This window comes from Sinocyclocheilus anshuiensis, unplaced genomic scaffold, assembly GCF_001515605.1.
Source record: "Sinocyclocheilus anshuiensis isolate Anshui unplaced genomic scaffold, SAMN03320099.WGS_v1.1 scaffold407, whole genome shotgun sequence".
Classification (NCBI taxonomy): Eukaryota; Metazoa; Chordata; class Actinopteri; order Cypriniformes; family Cyprinidae; genus Sinocyclocheilus; species Sinocyclocheilus anshuiensis.
In genome coordinates this window covers 89,925-108,718 of record NW_015552593.1, presented here as the reverse complement: position 1 = coordinate 108,718, position 18,794 = coordinate 89,925, and the positions used below count along the sequence as shown (strand labels likewise).

General features: G+C 36.4%; 2 protein-coding genes across 2 annotated transcripts in view; one reads left to right on the top strand and one right to left on the bottom strand.

The window, feature by feature from the left end:
- Positions 1-418: 418 nt before the first annotated feature.
- Positions 419-13,681, top strand: opn3 (opsin 3). The gene is made up of 5 exons (XM_016456500.1): positions 419-1,033; positions 4,667-4,986; positions 8,550-8,801; positions 12,280-12,698; positions 13,161-13,681. Exons 1-4 carry the CDS (start codon positions 709-711, stop codon positions 12,544-12,546), a joined length of 1,164 nt encoding a protein of 387 aa, XP_016311986.1. The 5' UTR covers positions 419-708; the 3' UTR covers positions 12,547-12,698; positions 13,161-13,681.
- Positions 13,682-15,238: 1,557 nt separating this feature from the next.
- Positions 15,239-18,794, bottom strand: part of kmo (kynurenine 3-monooxygenase) — a 17,262-nt gene continuing 13,706 nt past the window's right edge. Inside the window, exons 11-15 of the mRNA XM_016456551.1 lie at positions 18,450-18,507; positions 18,039-18,121; positions 17,398-17,499; positions 17,252-17,311; positions 15,239-16,168 (exon numbers count right to left, since the gene is read on the bottom strand). Coding sequence (XP_016312037.1) covers positions 16,028-16,168; positions 17,252-17,311; positions 17,398-17,499; positions 18,039-18,121; positions 18,450-18,507 — 444 coding nt within the window. The 3' untranslated portion in view covers positions 15,239-16,027. The remainder of the gene's footprint in view (positions 16,169-17,251; positions 17,312-17,397; positions 17,500-18,038; positions 18,122-18,449; positions 18,508-18,794) is intronic.

Genomic DNA, 18,794 nt, shown 5'->3' with positions numbered 1-18,794 from the left:
CTTGCGTTACTTGTAATGCGTTACCCCCAACACTGTAGGCTATACTAATCATGTTTTCACAGCACATTTAAGAAGTCAGCAAAATCGTCCCAGTACTTTAGTACTGTACATTTAGTTCTGGAACTAAAGCGGTGAGAAAGGCCCTTTTCATGCCATAACTCTGTATATATATATATACAGTGGGTACGGAAAGTATTCAGATTACTAATCATGTTTTCACAGCACATTTAAGAAGTCAGCAAAATCGTCCCAGTACTTTAGTACTGTACATTTAGTTCTGGAACTAAAGCGGTGAGAAAGGCCCTATTGTTACTATTAGATTTCTCTCCCTCTCTCTCTCTCTCTCTCTCACTCTCTCTCTCTGCAATATTAAATACATCATCGCTGTTCTTGTAAGTTTTCAAAACAGCACAGTAGAAGCGGAGCATCACCGTCACTGTGATTAGTGCTCATAACAGCGCACTATATACTTTGCGTTCAATCTGCAGTGCTAGTCAGTCATAGGAAACGCTGGAAGGTCTCTTGTCAATCCAGGAGAAACTTTCGTGCATTTCTCTGGATGTAGGTTACATTTTTTTTTTCTGAGACGAATTCAACCTTACTGACACACTGGACTACAATCACTAGTCGACTGCCCTGATTGCTTCTGGACGGGCGCTGAATCGGGTCACTTTAAGTCACCATGCTGGACGTTCACTTAGAAAAGAAATGAATTCTTTTAATGAAACATCACCTGAGACTAACCTTGGGGATTATGATTATATTTTCGCCGATGAGATTTATAAACTCCTGACGTTCACCGTCGGATCCATCGGTGTCCTGGGCTTCTGTAATAATATCATCGTGATTATTCTCTACTACAGGTTCAAGAGACTCCGAACACCAACTAATTTGTTAATAGTGAATATAAGTGTCAGCGATCTGCTGGTGTCAATCACCGGAGTTAATTTCACATTCGTCTCGTGCGTGAAGAGACGATGGATCTTTAATTCTGCCACATGTGTTTGGGATGGATTCAGCAACAGTTTATTCGGTCAGTTCTGTCTTTAGTCCTATTGATAGTCACCTAAGTTTTCAAGCAGCCTACTTTGAATTCAAAAACAGTCATTCGTACATGTTTATTTCCAACGAATGTTTCCTTCATTAGATCAAGAAAGACAATTCAGACACTTGAAGAGCCAATTTGTTTGTCTCTTAATGGTGTTGGTCATTGCAGTCAGTTCGTCTTTTAGGCTACATTGTATGTTATTGATCTATTATCTGAAAACTTTTACATTTTTACAAGTGTTCTCGGTCAGTTGTCATGTCAATAGGCTAAGTGGTCTTATGAAGGCGAGCGTTGTGCTAAAACGTTAAGAACAAACCGCTGCAATGTCACAACGAAGCATTTTGACTGCATTACGGAACTTGGCGCTACGAAATTCTCCAGAAAGTACAGCTATTTAAAAACATTATTAGCAAAATAAAACCATTACAAATTATCGTTGCCGCTCCGTACCTATAGTGGGTCAATATAACGTGTTTTACCACGGAAACAAAACCGGACTAATAAACTATAACGTTTTATTTGGAACCGACGCAGTGAACAGTAGCACCCTATCACATGGGGAGAGTGGGGACGGTAGTAACACTTTTTGCATTTCCTTTAGTTTCTCAGAGACTGTTTGTATTAGAAAGCCAACATTTTAATACAATAAAGCCACATCTGTCAGCTACAGCTACCCACACTACTGTAACATGTGTACATATGACAATATTTTATACTTGAATAGACAAAGTCAAATGTTGCAACTGACCCCATTAGAGGGGACGGTTGCAACAGTCCACAGGGGAAGTTGCAACATTCATTAAAATGTAATTAATTCCTAAATTATTTTTTAAGTATTCTTAAATATCATTTTGCGATTTCTGTATTTTATTTGTGGACAGACAGGGTCTTCAATAAGTTAAATTGGCTGTATAAAAACAAAGAATAGTAAATGGGGGGGAAAAAAAACATTTTAAAGTAATAAGTAACAACCATGTTTTGGATAATTATTACAATATATCTGAACCACAAAATATTAATTTAATCAAAATCAAGACACTGAAATTTAATAATAATAATAGCCAACTTCTGTGAACTTCTGTGAAAGTTTACTGAACTGGGGCCAGTTCATAGCCACTATGTTAAAACTGTCTTGACTAACTAGCAGTTACCAGGTAATCAGTCTTACTTTCAAAAAAATTCAAATTAGACAAATCTACCATTTTATGTAACTGACTTTATACGTGTAAGTGTGTGTGTGTGTGTGTGTGTGTGTGTGTGTGTGTGTGTGTGTGTGTGTGTAAGACAAAGAGAGGGTGAGAATGAAGGAAATTAGTCAACCTTAGACTCAAACTGATTTTTATGCTATTTACGTAAATAAAAAAGGTGAGATACCTGACTATTGAAAGGGATTCTTTACCAATCCATAAAATCACAATTTTGTAATGTAATGGCATAGCTTTTACATCAGTGTTGTGGTAAGGGATAGCATGCCAACACTGACAGCTGTGATAAAACTTGGTATATTAGCTTGACACAATATCTTTGACACATGCTATCTATGCCTATTAGAAGCTAAGAAAACACAGATTAAAATTATATGTTTTTATAATGCTTCACGCAAACAACTTAGTGTGACAAAAAATCGGATCATTTTTTTTACCATGAAAATTATTTTTTGTAGAAGGAATGGTCACATGTGGCTGATTTCTTCCAGGAAGGATGAGGGGCTAACTAAGAATGTGCAGTATGAATATCATCACTGTAGCTCTTTCCTGATTGAAGAAATAAGCCATGTTGCAACTGCCCCTCATTGCAACCGTCCCCACAACTGCCAGACATTTTACTTAATACAATTGTGATTGTTTGTTATTTCAGCTTTGTGAATGTCTAGACTTTCTGAATGGGCGCGCGAGACCTAGCCTACATTTCTCACTCGAGACAAAACACTCTGGAGCAGCGGCATATGTCATCTGGAAGGAGCTATGCAGCGAAAGTGCTGTTAACCTAATAATAAAACTAAAAGAGCTGCATAGCATGTACAGCAGCTCAAAACATTTGGTCTTGCAAGGACTTGAGTTAATTGTGTGGTCTCTGACTTTTGATTATAGGCTACTTTTGGAATCTTTGTAAATCTGAGAACTTGAAATATTGTTGAGAAATCTTTTTAAACACTAGTGTGAGATTGGAGGGACATTTTCTCAATAGGAAAATGCAATTTTAACAAAAATCACTGACATTTTGTCTTTCCTACAGCAAATGATTTCATATGAACATATAACTCATTTAAAACGATCTAATTCAAGTTATTTAGAGCACATCAAATTATCTAAAGGAAATGCATGTTTTCCTCATCTAATTATATCAGATAGCTTCACAGTCATAAGAACATTTATGCTTAATTGTATTCACTTGATCATGTGACCATTTACAACAACAGGCAAAGAAACAAATCCAAGCATCCATAAACAACTATGACACATTTATTGAAATAAAAGTCCATCTGGCGCAGGGAAAGATGAGATCAAATGGAGTCAGATAATGAGACTTTAATGGTCCAGAAATATCCAGCAGAATATCAACTAAGCATCTGTGAGAGGATATGCTTTGAGGAGCATACCATAATCTCATTTCTGAAAGATAGATGGTCATTTTAAGCATCTGCTCCCCCAAGGTCACACCTGATGCTATTTTAAGTCCAAAGGTTATCATCACACATGATTGCTTCTGTACTGCCTCTTTTGACCCAAGATGTGAAATTGGCTGCGTTTGATGCTTCTACAAACAGTTGTTTGTAGAGGCATTTGTGTCTATGACCTCCATTTTTGCTCCATTGAGAATTGACTCATTTAAATAAAAACAGTTTTGATGAGATGTAGCTCAGTGTGCAATACTGCATCATGTTCCACATCAAATTTACTAAGCCCAGTTCTATGAGAAAGAAAAAAAGAGGTCCGTGTGAATACATCTGACAGCTGAGAGGAAACACGTTAGTGCTGCTTCCCCGCCGGCCTGCCTCTGTCACAGAGGACTGTGGATGTCTGGGTAATTGGGGGAATGTGTCTGTGAGTCTCTGCAGATACTGCAGTTCAAAGATATTGTTATTTACTTCTAGAAATGATACCAATTACTATAATCCATCATCTGCTGAATGTGAGACTGAGTTTGCTGGGAGCTTGATTTCTGTAAAAGAGAAGCCACATTGTTTTGTATTTATATTTATTTAACGCTTTTCACAATGCACCTTGTTTTCAAAGCAGCTTTACAGAAAATCACGATGCCAATTTGTATCGTAGAGTTAGGCAATAATATTGTTTACATTTATAGTTGGGTGAATCTCAAAATCTCTCAAGAACATGTCCATATATGTCTTAAGAATCTTAAAAGAATCCACATCTAGTTCCATTAGCACATCCTTACCTATCCTAGCTTAACTTTAAAAATTAATTGTGTCCAGACGGGATGATCCTTGTGAATGTTTAGTACCATAATGAGATTCTTAAAAGAATCCTAAAAAAAATAATGAGAATGGCAAACAGACTCCAACATCTGGACACAGTTTGGTAATGAGAGGACAGAATTTATCTATCTATTTCTAGTCAGCTATATGTCTTTTTATTTCTCCTCTCGTCCTTTAAGGCATAGTGTCCATCATGACTCTCTCCGGTCTGGCGTATGAGCGCTACATCCGTGTGGTTCATGCCAAAGTCATTGACTTCCCCTGGGCCTGGAGGGCCATCACGCACATCTGGCTGTACTCTTTGGCATGGACTGGAGCTCCTCTCCTGGGATGGAACCGCTACACGCTGGAAGTCCATCAGTTAGGCTGCTCCCTCGACTGGGCTTCCAAAGATCCCAATGACGCTTCCTTCATTCTCTTCTTCCTCCTCGGATGCTTCTTCGTCCCTGTGGGTGTCATGGCCTACTGTTATGGAAACATCTTGTACACTGTGAAAATGGTAAGGCGAACAGGTGCAACAATGGGCTTAGCTATAATAACAGTCATTTTCTCACTGGCCTGTCTGGATGTATCAGATATATATTTCCTGTTACCTGATGCTCTAGAAACACACTAGCTAGCTGAGTCTTCTACCTAGATAGGAGGTTTTTCATGGATTTAGGGTGGTTGCTTCCATAGATAATCTTTTGCATGTGCAAAGTTGGTTGAATATTTGCTAATTGCATTTTTTTTACACCTTTGTTGAATTTCCTATTTCAGATTTATATGGGACGACAAACTGACTTGATCATCCCACTTCATCCAATTATCAGACAAACTGTATCAATTAATAGTACTATAATGGTATTGCAAGCCATTTTTCATTCTTTGTGCACAAAGAATTTGAAGTGTAAACAGTGCAACAATTTACTTTTGTTTGTCAGGCTACAAAAACAAAAATCAAACTTAAGAACTATTTACACTTGATCAAGCTTCAAATTAAATATGATTTTAATGATTTCAATGGTCAAAATACTGTCCAGCACCAACCCCTTCCTCCATCTTCTAGTTCAGAATATCACATCACAGTTCCATAACTCCAAAATCATCACCCAACAAGGCATTTCAAGAGAATATTTAATTCAAAGTGTCTATAAAAATAAACAGTCCCATCTAATTAAAAACTATAGTGTGTTTCACACACTGTAAATTACTATTATTATTATTAAATAAAGGGAATTTGTACACATCATACTTAGTATTTTACCTTTTTGAAATACTAATAGCAAATTTTATTAAAAATGTATTTTATCGACCCTTGATTTCTCGCTTGTCATCTCTGATCTGTGATTTGCATGTGGCACCTTACAGTTTCTTTCTTTCTATCTTTAACCTTCATCATTCTCTCTTGTTCTTTTATAAACACACAGTCAAACTGCTGTGATTTAGCAGTGCAGAGGTGCCGACATGCTGCTGTTTGATGGGCTATTTCCACTAAAAGCCATATTGTCTGAAAGTGCATTCAGCAAATAAGCAGCCATGGTGATTGTGTATGTAAATAGCTTGCGATTTTCATCAGCACAGTTCCTGTGCAACAGATTTTATCGGTGTGCCATCCAGATGGGGGAAAGCATGACTGCTCCAACATGAGTGATTGTGTGCTTACCACAAACTGAAGTGTGCAGTCTTTTCTCTTATCTTAGCTTTGTGTACAGAGACAGCTTTATTTAAGCTATTTGTAGGTTGATTCCCCTGGAAAGCATTCTGCCCAAAACAGCAACACTGGCTGATCCAATGGCATACGTTTGGGGCGCGACTGTCTGTTTTTCTGACCAATGGCAGACTGGGAGAGTGTTCTGCAAACATGTTTAAAAACTGTTATAATTTTTATTAGTGGTGCAAAAACACTGGATCGATGAAACAAACCACAACAACCCACAGACTACACACCAGGGGTGCGTTTCCCAAAAGCATCGTTAGCTAACTATGGTGGCTCGTTCCATTGAACTCTATTGGTAACGACGGAACAATAGTTGCTTTTGGGAAACGCACCCCAGCACAGCTAACAACACAAAACTTCTGTTTGGATTGAATCCAGGAACATTATTGATTTGAAACAGAAAAACTACATAGACTGAAAAGAACAAAGCTACTGATAAACATCATTTGTTAAGTATCATTAGCAATGTGAAGTACTTGATCAACAAACTTCATGCATCCACACTGATAATTGTCAAAAAAAAGAGATAAAGAAAAGCCAGTGAAACATAAACAAAAACTTGGAGAGCATGTTTAATAATTTCGATTGTTTTATAAGTCTCATAAGGTGAACTGTTTACAGACTGCAGAAAGCAAGTCAATATTACTCAAGAGTTAAACCCATGAGGCACAATACCAGACTAGCCCCCTGTTCTCTTGAAAGTACATAAACACATATCCGTGTTGGTATTCTTGCTCTGATATCAACCCTCAGCAGGAGTTTCTTAATAATCCAGACTACTTATTTTAATCCACTATTTCATAATTTCTGTGTTGGTAAAGGAAGGATTTACAATGCTGTTTGATCGGTGTCTTCTTGATTATTCTGTTCTGTATAAGTAAATATGGTTAAGTGTGCCAGGAACTGCTTGAATAAATACATAACTGATTCAGGAAATCAATAAATGCATTAATGAATCGGTGAATCAAGCACATGAATGAATCAGGGAATCAATAAATGCATGAATGAATTAGTGAACCAATTGGGAAGTTATTCAAATTGAGACATTACGTACAGTAGAATTGTAGATTTTACAACATTTTAAAGCATATTCCACCACAGGACAGTTTAATATGAACTAGTGAATTAAAAAGTTATTTAAATGTGGCCAGTCAAAGGCATTAAGTTATACACTTCCTTAAATACTTACATATTTATGCAAATATTGAACTAAAATCTTGATGTTAATTAAACAAAAATAATGAATGAATGAATCTGTGAATCAATGAAGGAGTTGCATATACCTGTCAGTGTCAGCAGCATGACAGTTTTAATTGATCCATGACATAAGGAAAAACAACATAAGATTGACTATACTGGATTGGGAAGCCATCTTCGGATAAAGTGATTTCAGGAGAAATCTTCGGCCAGCTGTTCACATCATCACCATTGCGCCCCCAAGTGCTGACCCAGTTCTGTGTTAGTTACACAATGCCAGGCGCCTTGAGAGATGCTCAGTCAAACTCAGCAAATTTTATTGCATTCATATTAATGAATGCATGCATGCGTGACTCAGAGGACATAATGTGTTTAATTAAAGAAGCATCATTAGAGATTTTAGGGCATGATGCTTTCAAGCAGGGCAGCATGTGACCTCCGTCCACATCCAGTCACCTTGGGAAAGTATATATCTTCATCATCAGGAACATTATGTGCAATATTCATGTAAAGTCTAAGTATGTCAGCCTAGTCTAACTATGTATTTTTCTATGAACATATAGATTGTGGATATGGATGTGTGAATTGGGATACAAGTTTTATTGTCTGTATTAATTTGACTGATAATCAGTGTGGTGCTAGGAATTCTGTTCTATTCGATCCTTTATCTTTTCTGTTCCCTAGAATAATTTTAGAAATTCTGATATTTGTGGTTGCACCTTTTATTATGTTTAACTTTTACCCACATTTTTAATGGTATTGCAATGTTATGTTTGCAGAATGTCATTATTTTTGCATGTCCTTTTCTAGATTTTTAACTTTCCTTATAAAAACAGATTAAAAGAAAATCTACCTTTTTCAAATCATTTGTTTTAAAACTAATGTTTAAATAACACAGAACCGCAGTTCCCAATACTACTGTCATCACAAGTGTTTTCTAAGTAAGATTTCTAAGTCTTTTAGAAAGGCATTTTTAAATTACAATCTAAAAGCTTTATTAGGTCTCATGATCTTTTTTTTTAATGATATACTAATTTTTTCACACAGTATCAAAAATCCACTTAAAAGTTGACTAAAGCCATGTTCTTTTTTTCCAGGACATGCAATAATATATTCTTTAACATGAAGGGGTTTTATGACAGAATGTCTTTGCTCTTTTCTTGTAGCTGCGCTCTATCGAGGATCTGCAGACCGTTCAGACAATTAAGATTCTGCGATATGAGAAGAAAGTGGCGGTGATGTTCCTAATGATGATTTCCTGTTTCCTGGTGTGCTGGACACCCTATGCTGTGGTCTCAATGCTGGAGGCTTTTGGCAGGAAGAGTTTCGTCTCCCCCACGGTTGCCATCATTCCCTCTCTCTTCGCCAAATCCAGCACTGCCTACAACCCTGTCATCTACGCCTTCATGAGCAGAAAGGTCAGCAGAGGTCACTTAATTCTGATGGAGGGGCATTTATTACAGTATATTATATAGTCAGGTCTGGTGATCCTCACATATACAAACTTTACAAGTCAACATACAGTGTTTCTGTGAACTGTCAAATTGTATAAGAGATAACCTTTGATATTTTAAATAAATGTAGTACAAGATAATAAATAAATATTGCTTTAAATAATTAATGATAAATAATAATTTTATACTACATTTAACAGCATTTTATCTGTATTATTCCATGAATTTTGGAGTAGAATGATTTTTTAATGAAAAAAATGCAAATAAGTTGTAAACTGTGACATGAAAATCTTTACTATATTAAAATTATTCATTTTTTCTATTGTGTAATATTAAAGGAATATTCAATGTTTTTCATCATTGATAATTTCATTTAGTATTTTAATTTATGAAATGTGGAATTGCTCAGACAGTGTCTCATACAAAAAGTAAAACTGAATTAATAAAGTTGTCAGCAGAATGTACTGTAAAAAAAAATTTTTTTTCAAGGTTGTAAATAAATATTATTTCACTAATTCGAAAATTCCCTATTTAATTCAGTGTTACTTGCTGTTTCTTTGTAATTATTTGTGAAATTTACTAGCAATTTCTTGGCAAATTAGTATTAACCCATAAGAGCCCGGACCAATTTCTCCTTATAGGAAAATTATGGGGCATATAAAACAGACCAAATGGACCACTTATAACATGTTTCTGCAGTTGTGAAAGATCTGAACATCTCCTTGTGAAAGATCTGTAATGTGACGTATATGTTACATTGGGCGTTTATGATCAATTTTGAATGTTACATATATGTTACATTGGGCGTTTATTTCTCAGTTGAAAAAAAACAAATTTTGTCAGGTTTTTTTTGCTAAATAACAGTTTTTTTCTGTTTATTTGCTTTTTCACAACATATATCAAAATTATTACTTTTCTGGGAAGATAAAACAAAAACCTTTTTTAGAAGTAATACAGTTTTGCATTTTATTTGCTTTGCCACAACATATTTCAAAACCACATAACTGTGACCATTACATTTTACAACAACTATTTTGTAACATATCAAAATTCTACTTTTTCAAGTATATTGTTTAACCAGAAATTACTTTTTAGATTTTTTTTTTTTCACAACTTGAAAATGTGCAAACTGAATAAAAAGAAATAACTACCTCACACTGGAGGTTAAACATGCATGTAGTGCAATAACATTGCTAAAATGTGTATATTGTGCAATAAAATTGTAAACAAGCAAACAATACAATGCTCAGTGAAATAAAAACTTGATCACTCTGATCAAACCATTGTTATCGCCTTTATCACTTTAATTTCTTCTATGCACAATGCATTAAGTTAATTAGTGTATGCAAAACAATGAAACAGTTAGTTCTTAGCATTTATTGCTATGCAACAGCATATATGATTTTTTTCTCTTCAATGTTTTTATTTTCTTGTAAGTTAGTTCTTGTATGCGATGCAGTGCAACAAGCACCTGTCATGTGTTATCTCTTCACCGCACAATGGACTAAGTTACTGCAATGCAATATACAAGTTATGTGTTATCTCTTCAATGCATAACAGATGAGTTAGTTCATTCATCGCATCACCACATCAGTTATGCAGATTAACATCAAATTTTCATTTTTGGGTGAACTATCCCTTTAATTATGAAATAGAGATTGTGACGAGTGGGGCAGGGCCGAGAGCCGTGGGAACGGAGCGAGGCCGGTGGAGTAAGTGATAATGCACGACACCTGCGCCACTCACTGGTCTCGAGTCCCACGGAGGAGTTCCGGAAGGATAAAAGGAGGAGTGACGACAGTACAAGACGAGAGAGGACCAGGCCTGGAATTTATTTTGTGTTTTGGTTCTGTTTGTGCTGTTTTGTGTTTATTTTATTATTAAAGTTTTGTTTAAGAGTTCGCCGGTTCCCGCCTCATTCTTCCCTCGTTCCAGCACCACCGCCTCGGGCAGCCACCGGCGGTCTCTCCGCTTGTTCCTGCTGCCCGATCTCCTCAGCACCGCGATCCCCCTCAGCAGCGAGGGCTCTCTGACAGCGTGTCCCTCCTTCCTTGGTTTCAGCACCAATGTAACCACAGTTCGTAGGTCGGGAAGAAGGAGGCGGGAACCGGTGAACTCTTAAACAAAACTTTAATAATAAAATAAACACAAAACAGTGCGACAGCCCCTCGCGAACGACTGTCGCGCACAAACAGAACCAAAACACAAAATAAAATCCAGGCCTGGTCCTCTCTCGTCCAACACGGTCGTCACTCCTCCCTTTTATCCTTCCGGAACTCCTCCGTGAGACTTGAGACCGGTGAGTGGTGCAGGTGTTGCTCATTATCAATTACTCCACCGGCCTCGCTCCGTTCCCACGGCTCTCGGCCCCGCCCCCATTCGTCACAAGGACCAACATATGATTTAAACATCTTGTTTTAGTTACAGGTATGCAAAATAGTTTCAAAATATATTTCATTATCAATGTAATTAATTTGACATTATTTTTATGTTTACATTTGTTCAAATATGCTTTGATATGAGCAGCAGTAACTATATAACACTAAAATAATTTAATCAGTTAAATTAATTAAGCAGCTCATTAACATTTTTCTTAATGTGACAAATATGTCTCATCAAAATTCCACCTACTGTTTTAAGGTTAACAGCCCGATGTGACATATATGTCACCACAATATTTTCGTAACTTGTTTTATATCAATTTGTTCAAGAAATTTATTAAAATCAGCTTAAGTGTAATCTAGGATATGTTATTAAAACATTAGAATTGTTGCATGGGTTGAAACATACCTTTAGTAACAAAAACAAGCGCTTTTAAAAATTGCTGACACTGCAACATGTGCTGATTAGACAGGCCACCATTTTGGAAATGTTGCCATGGCAACAAAAATTCATATATTGTCACATGACTGAACCTGTGTGTTCCTTATATATCCCTTAGGGACTTCCTGAGTTGAAAGTGAGGGATAATGCTTTAAAAAGACCTTTTCAGATAATCACCAGTGTTTGTGACACCTGCGTCACCGTGGGTTCTTATGGGTTAAAAGTAAATCCTAAACCAATTTGCTGCATTTAACAGGTGCTTAAATATAGTTTATAGTCTTGTAGTTTCACTTAATTGTCAGCGTTTATCTACAATAGAAAAATGTTAATATACAAATTTTATTCAGAAATTGCTGGTAAATTTCACTAGAAATTGTATTCATAAATTGCTGGTTAATTTCAGAAATAATTACAAAGAAAATGCAAGCAACACATTGAATTAAACATGAAATTTTGAAGTAGAAAAACTGATAGTATTTTCTTGTGAAATTTATTTTAATAATCTTTATATATATACAGTATATATATATATGTGTGTGTGTGTGTGTGTGTGTGTGTATATATATATATATATATATATATTTATATGAAGCTTACTTCTCCTTTTTTGATTGGTCAGTTTCGCAGGTGCATGTTACAGATGCTGTGTTCTCGTCTGGCCACTCTGCAGCACAGCATTAAGGACCGTCCCCTTGCCCGCATCGAACGTCCTGTACGCCCTATTGTGATGTCACATAGCCGTCCTGACCGGCCCAAAAAGAGAGTGACCTTCAACTCTTCCTCCATCGTATTCATCATCGCTAGCAATGACACTCATCCTCTGGATATTACCTCCAAATTCAATGACGAACCAGACATCAATGTAATTCAAGTTCGACCGCTTTGACACTTGCCACTTGTGACATTTAAGAACGACGGTGGAGTTCATTAACATCACACTAATTTAATGTTTATAATATACAAAGGATACAGAAACATCTTTTTTTATACATGAATATGGAAAATATGGAAACAAGGATTTTTCAAATTGTTGCAGCAGTAATCAGAATCAGAATCAGAATCAGAATGAGCTTTATTGCCAGGCCGTGAAACACAGAGCAGCAGAGTTTGAAAAATCCTTATTTGTCCGGGAGAGCAGAAGGAGCTTGTCCGTTTTGTTGGGTAGAGAGCGGAGGTTCGCCAGATGGATGCTAGGCAACGGCGTCCTGAATCCACGCTGCCTGAGCTTCACGAGGGCGCCACCTCGCTTCCCCCGTCTGCGCATCCTGAAGCGCTTGATCAGCGCCGCAGCTCCCCCGATTACAATGTCCAGCAAAACATCAGAATAATCGAAAACCGGTGAAATATCGGGTGGTGTGTACTTCCGAATGTCCAGCAATTTGTCTCTGTTGAAACTGATTGCAGGGATATAAGTAAAGACAGGACAAACTAACAAAAACATAAAAACAACTGCGGAGCACGCCACGGAGGCAGCTATCAACGTCGGCGCCATCGCGAGAGGTAATGCAACATAAACTGATTTTTTTTGTGTTCGCAATCAGGATTTGTGTGAATTATGTCAATTGTAACTGCTGTAAGTATTTTATGGAAATGACTTGGAGTTGTTTTTGATCAATTGTGTTCCTTCTCCATCTTTTCGGACACTGAAACTTCCAGCTTCACCCATGCAGTTTCATGGGACGGTGAGATATCCACAGCTTAGATTGCTCAGTCCGTGAGTAGAATACATTAGTGAGTGTGCTCAGTGTTAGTACAAGGACTCTTCTAGGACGGGACATTTGTCAAAGCCTGCAGCACCTTGTACATAAAGTCAGTCAGGTCCACAGCGCCCCCTGGAGGAAGCTAAGTGTGTGTCCTATTTGAAAAACAAGCCAAACATCACTATTTCTACTGCTCAATATTTAGATTAGGGCTTTGAACAAACCCCTAAATATTAAACTTTGGTGAGTTTACCTCAAATTGCATTGCTTCTTGAAAAGAGCTGTGTTTACCCTTTTCTATTATAGAGAATATAGGCTACTTAAGATTTGCAAGGGTGTAGATCTTGTGTTCTGCAGTGAGGGCCTACTGAGGGTGTAGGTAAGGTTTGATTTTGCCATTGGTGGGGACATAACGCAGACAACAGACATTTAATTGTTTGATCAAAATTATTGCTACAATTTAGTAGTCACTGGATATTAGCAGGGACATTTCATAGTGTCCCTATAAATTCTACGCTCTTGAAAATCATAACAAGTGATGTCCGACTTTGGATACTATAGCCTAATCTGAATCAAATGATTCGCGCTCTGTGCTCCGAAGTTCCGATCTGAATCAAATAAAGATTCACGAACCATCATTTCAGATTGGGACTTCAGAGGTTAAGGCTAGAAGGGAGACAGCTGTGGCTACTATTGGGGCTACTGGGCATGTGCACATCAATATAGTGTAATTTTTGTCACACTGTACAACAATTACTATTTTTTGCATTATTGTAAAGGGTAGTTTAGAATTGGGGTAGGTGTAGACGTTAATAAAACACAATCTAATTGGAAGAAAATGTTATTTTATTATTATTTTACGGTCAGAGCTATATCTAGCCACAACCGAAGTCTCGATCTGAATCAAATGATTCGCGATACGCGAAGTTCGGAAATGAATCATGAACCCGCTCTGATTCCCTATTCGCGCTTTGAAGTCCCGATCTACATTAATATGACGAGCTGCACCTCAATAATCGGCAATAATCGGCATTGTGATCTAGTTATATTAACTAAATAGATTGACCGCTGCAGTTCAGTTGGTGACAGTTCAATTGGAAATCAGTTGAAAGCATCCAGTCATCTCATTGAAGTGAATGTTACATTTATCAGTATCCTATATTATAATCAATATTTGAGAAATTATTGTTATATCTGATATTAGCCTACAGGGATGGACAGTATTTTAGGCTACATGTATTTAAAATACGTAGCCTATTTGAAAGTGAAATCTGTGTGAAAATCTTTCACCCTCATGTTACATTGTTGATTGTGTGGATTAAAATAAATTGAAATTAGCCTACTGGATTTCGTCTGCGAAAATTCGCCGAAAACAGTAAACGTGACCGCACCCGATGTAATTTTTCATGTCTGAAAAACAAAGAAAAATTAAATTCCCAGTTTTTTTATGACCATGTAAACCTTAAGTATAAAAATCATGTACTGAATAATGACTAAAAACATAAGCTGAAAAGCAGTCGTTGCATCAAAACACAAGTGGTAGTTTTAAAGAAATAGTTTGTGTTGTATAATTTTATTAAAGGGATTTATAATACAAAAAAGACATACTGACTTATGTTCGAAAATGGCAATTGAATGACCGACTGCCTGCTTGAGTGGGCAGAGAGCAGCTGTTATCTCATTCATGGATTATGCCTTGCGGAGGATTTGTGGGTTAAACGTGAACGAGGATTAATGTGAGTTTTTACATGACAGTGAAAGACCATCAGGAGGACTTAACATTTCTCCCACCCTGAAACTAGAGTATGACAATGTTTTTGTTGCACTAAAAGTGAGATACATAGACCCACAAAGCAGAAGAGTTCAAGCATTCTGTGAACAAAAGATTTTATTCAGTCACATTTAACTTATTTTGAATCTACAAGAACAGACAGTGATCAGCTTGACTTTTTAAAATAATTAAAAACAAAGAAATGATATCTATGTGCTTCGAGATCACAGCACCCACACAGATGTGATCTACATGATATATAAAGTAAAAGCAAACCTGAATTAAAACTGAAACAGAATTATACATCCATTACAACAATTTCAAGGTCATGGTGACAGTAATCACAGAAAATATAGAATAATCTCCATTTAAAATGGAAGTACACGGGACCAGGAACTAAACATTAAAATGTATAAATGTTTAAGAGAAGTATTCAACCTTCCAAAAATACAATATAGACAACTTTTAGAACTCAAACACTAAATGTTTTTACAGAATAATTCATGCAAGTCAGCATTCCTGTTGCTCAAGTAGCATGGTGCTTCCCAGGGAATGCTTGAGCTGGTCAAATCTACACCTTGAATGCAATGCAAGTCACTTTGCATTTAAGCATCTATTGATGAGAAGATAAGTGCTTTAACAATCATACCAGCTACATTTCTGCTTTAAACCATCTGGAATGCTGGCCCATTATACCCCCATTTTAAGTGCACTACATTGACAAACTACTCAAAATGATTTTCTGTGGTAATCAACATCATAACACAAAATGCAGAGCATTTTTTGTTTAACTTGTATTGAACAAGACTTCAATTCTGGTCCAGTACAGAGCCATGGAAGATCTTTTGGGAGTTGTTCCTTTGACGTGATAAGGCTGCTAAACATCAACACAGGGTTTAGAAGTGCTTTAAGGCAAGTATACGGGTCCACAGGTGGTCTGCAGAGATTCTGGGGAGTTTGTGAGAGTATCTGACCAAGACATACATCCCTCCTGCAGCAGATACAGCTCCACACAGCCACAGACCTTGAGTGATCACCTGCAAAAGACCAGCAAGACGATTAGCTATTATACTATACTGTGAAAAATTTAAAGAACTTTTTTAATCCAAGTTTTAAGTGAACCATGTATAGGCTAATAATGACATCTGCTGTGAAGGACAATTTCCATTCAGTTTGGACATTTATTATTAAATGAAAAGCACTATGATTATATGAAACTACATTAAAAAGTGTAGTCGATGAAAAAAAAAGTCATTCGGCTTACAATTATAGGCTACACTACAGTTCACATTTTTTTTTGACAGTAAAGATACAATGAAACCAAAAAATCTATTGCAAATAAATGCTGCTATTTTGAACTTTCTATTTATTAAATAATCCTAAAAATGAATCATGGTTCCCACAAAAAAAAATGAAACAGCACAACTGTTTTTTTTTTTGTTTGTTTTTTTATAATTAATAAGAAGAAGAAACGCTTCTTAAGCAGCAAATCAATGGTTTCTGAAGGATCATGTGACACTTAAGACTGGCGTAATGATGCTGAAAATTCAGCTGTGCATCAAAGAAATAAATTACATTTTTAAATATATTAAAATTGAAAAGGTTTCATGATAATATTTCACAATATTGCTGTTTTTACAGACTTTTTATCAAATAAATGCAGCCATGGTGAGCAAAAATTCAAAATCAGATATTTAGAATCACAAATTACTTGTGTTTCACGCACAAAAGAATAGTCAAATCTAGTGCATTGCATTGTGGAATATAGTATGCCGCTAAAGCATACATTTCAGCAAAAAAAAAAAAAGTCCAAACGTTTATCAGCTCATTGGTTTCAGTGCTAGAAACACACTTTGATTAGATCCTGTACTGCAGCATGACATTTTGGAGTTTATAAATCAATAAAAAAAAACACTCTAAAACACAATGAAACTTATTTTTCTACCATCATTCTATTATGTGCTATTATGAACATAACACTAATGGATCTTCACTTGAACTAATGTTTTCTTGATAGCTCAGAATGGAAGAGCCGTTTTAAAACACTTGAATTTACACTGACACTGGTCATTTGTCAGCCAAACGTTTGTCGCTTTCAAACACACAGGATTGGTCTTCACCTTATTTTGCCAATGCCATCGCTTCACAGCTTCATGGTACCGTGTTCTGGTGAATGTGACCTAAGAGGCAAGTAATCCAGCATACGAATTAGTGAACTAACCACCAACAACAAACAAGACGATACAGAACACAGAAAGGCTCTTACCATTGTGTAAAGTGGGACGATTGTTTTTGGCAAGATGAAGTGAAGGAAACCGTCCAGGTATTTTCGAAACAGGAAATATCTGGAATTGACGTGTGCTCTCATCTGCGACATAGATCACATCATGAGCGAAGCTAACAGCAGCATCTAACGCTCTAGCTCTTGGTCTGGCCTAAACCTCTTGAAAACAAATGTGTGTGTCTGTATCTTCACCCTGCCATCAGTAATGGGGTTGACCTGTGTCACATGCGATCAACTGGACAGACTCATTACTGCTACTGTGTGAGTTTGTGTTTGTTCTGTAATGTATGTGTGTATACTACTTAATGAACAGACCTTGACGTTGCTAGCTCTAAGAGGCGCTACAGGAATATATTATATCCTCTATTCATTTATCTTTAGTTTGAATGTATTATCATCCATCCATCAGGATTCATCTTTATCATTTATACATCCTCAATCCCATTCAAAGAAACAAAAGCCATCTGCTCTCTAATTGCGCTTGCGGTACTTTGATCGGTATGTGCAGCGCCGCTTCAAGTCGAACACAACTATTGTCAAATGAATGCAATGGAAGTCATGTGACAGCACCTAGTGTTCAGATACAGTATTGCAGCAGACATTGAGTTGATGGCCTACTGTACCTCTACATAGTTGTACATGGCCAGGTCAGCAATGGCGTGATCGTCAGGTACACGGACTCTGGTGTATTCTTCAAGCACAGCAGCTGCAGGCAAAGCATATTCAAAAATTATTCATTTCATTTGTGAACAAATATTTGGCATCTCTTAGATCTCGCTTAGATTTTATTAAACAGTACTGCTAATTACTGATGTTACTCTGGGATGAAATGTTCCAAACAAGAACATGATTTATTTATTTATTTAAAATTATACGTTTTATTGTGTTTATTTTATAAATAATAATAAGATTCAAATAAATGTATATAATTATTTTCAATTAACATGTTTTTTTTTATAATTATAATTTAATTAATAAATTCCTTCCATCTCAGAAATACTGTGAACTTGAATTTTCTTGGGTTTCTGTCTTACCAAGGTTTTCATTCAGCTGGTCCATAACCTCGTCAAAAACTAAACAATCCTCAAAGCCCTGTGAATCAAAATAAAAAAATGACACATTTATTGGTTATTAATTTTCTTACACTTGTGCTGAACAACATTTCGATCTGCAAGACCATCAATGACTACATTTACAAGCACCCAATTTTTTAAATAAGATCCATATCAGGGTTAGTATAGTTAACTAAAAATTATATATATATATGTGTGTGTGTGTGTGTGTGTGTCTAAAATATTGTATATAAAAGGAAACATATTTAGGTAAGTGTGTGTGTGTGTGTGTGTGTGTGTGTGTGTGTGTGAGAAATATATACGGAT

Coding starts and splice junctions, on each gene's coding strand:
- opn3 (XM_016456500.1), top strand. CDS start 709: ATGAATTCTTTTAATGAAACATCACCTGAGACTAACCTTGGGGATTAT. Junction 1,034..4,666: donor ATTCAGCAACAGTTTATTCG/GTCAGTTCTGTC, acceptor TCGTCCTTTAAG/GCATAGTGTCCATCATGACT. Junction 8,802..12,279: donor ACGCCTTCATGAGCAGAAAG/GTCAGCAGAGGT, acceptor TTGATTGGTCAG/TTTCGCAGGTGCATGTTACA.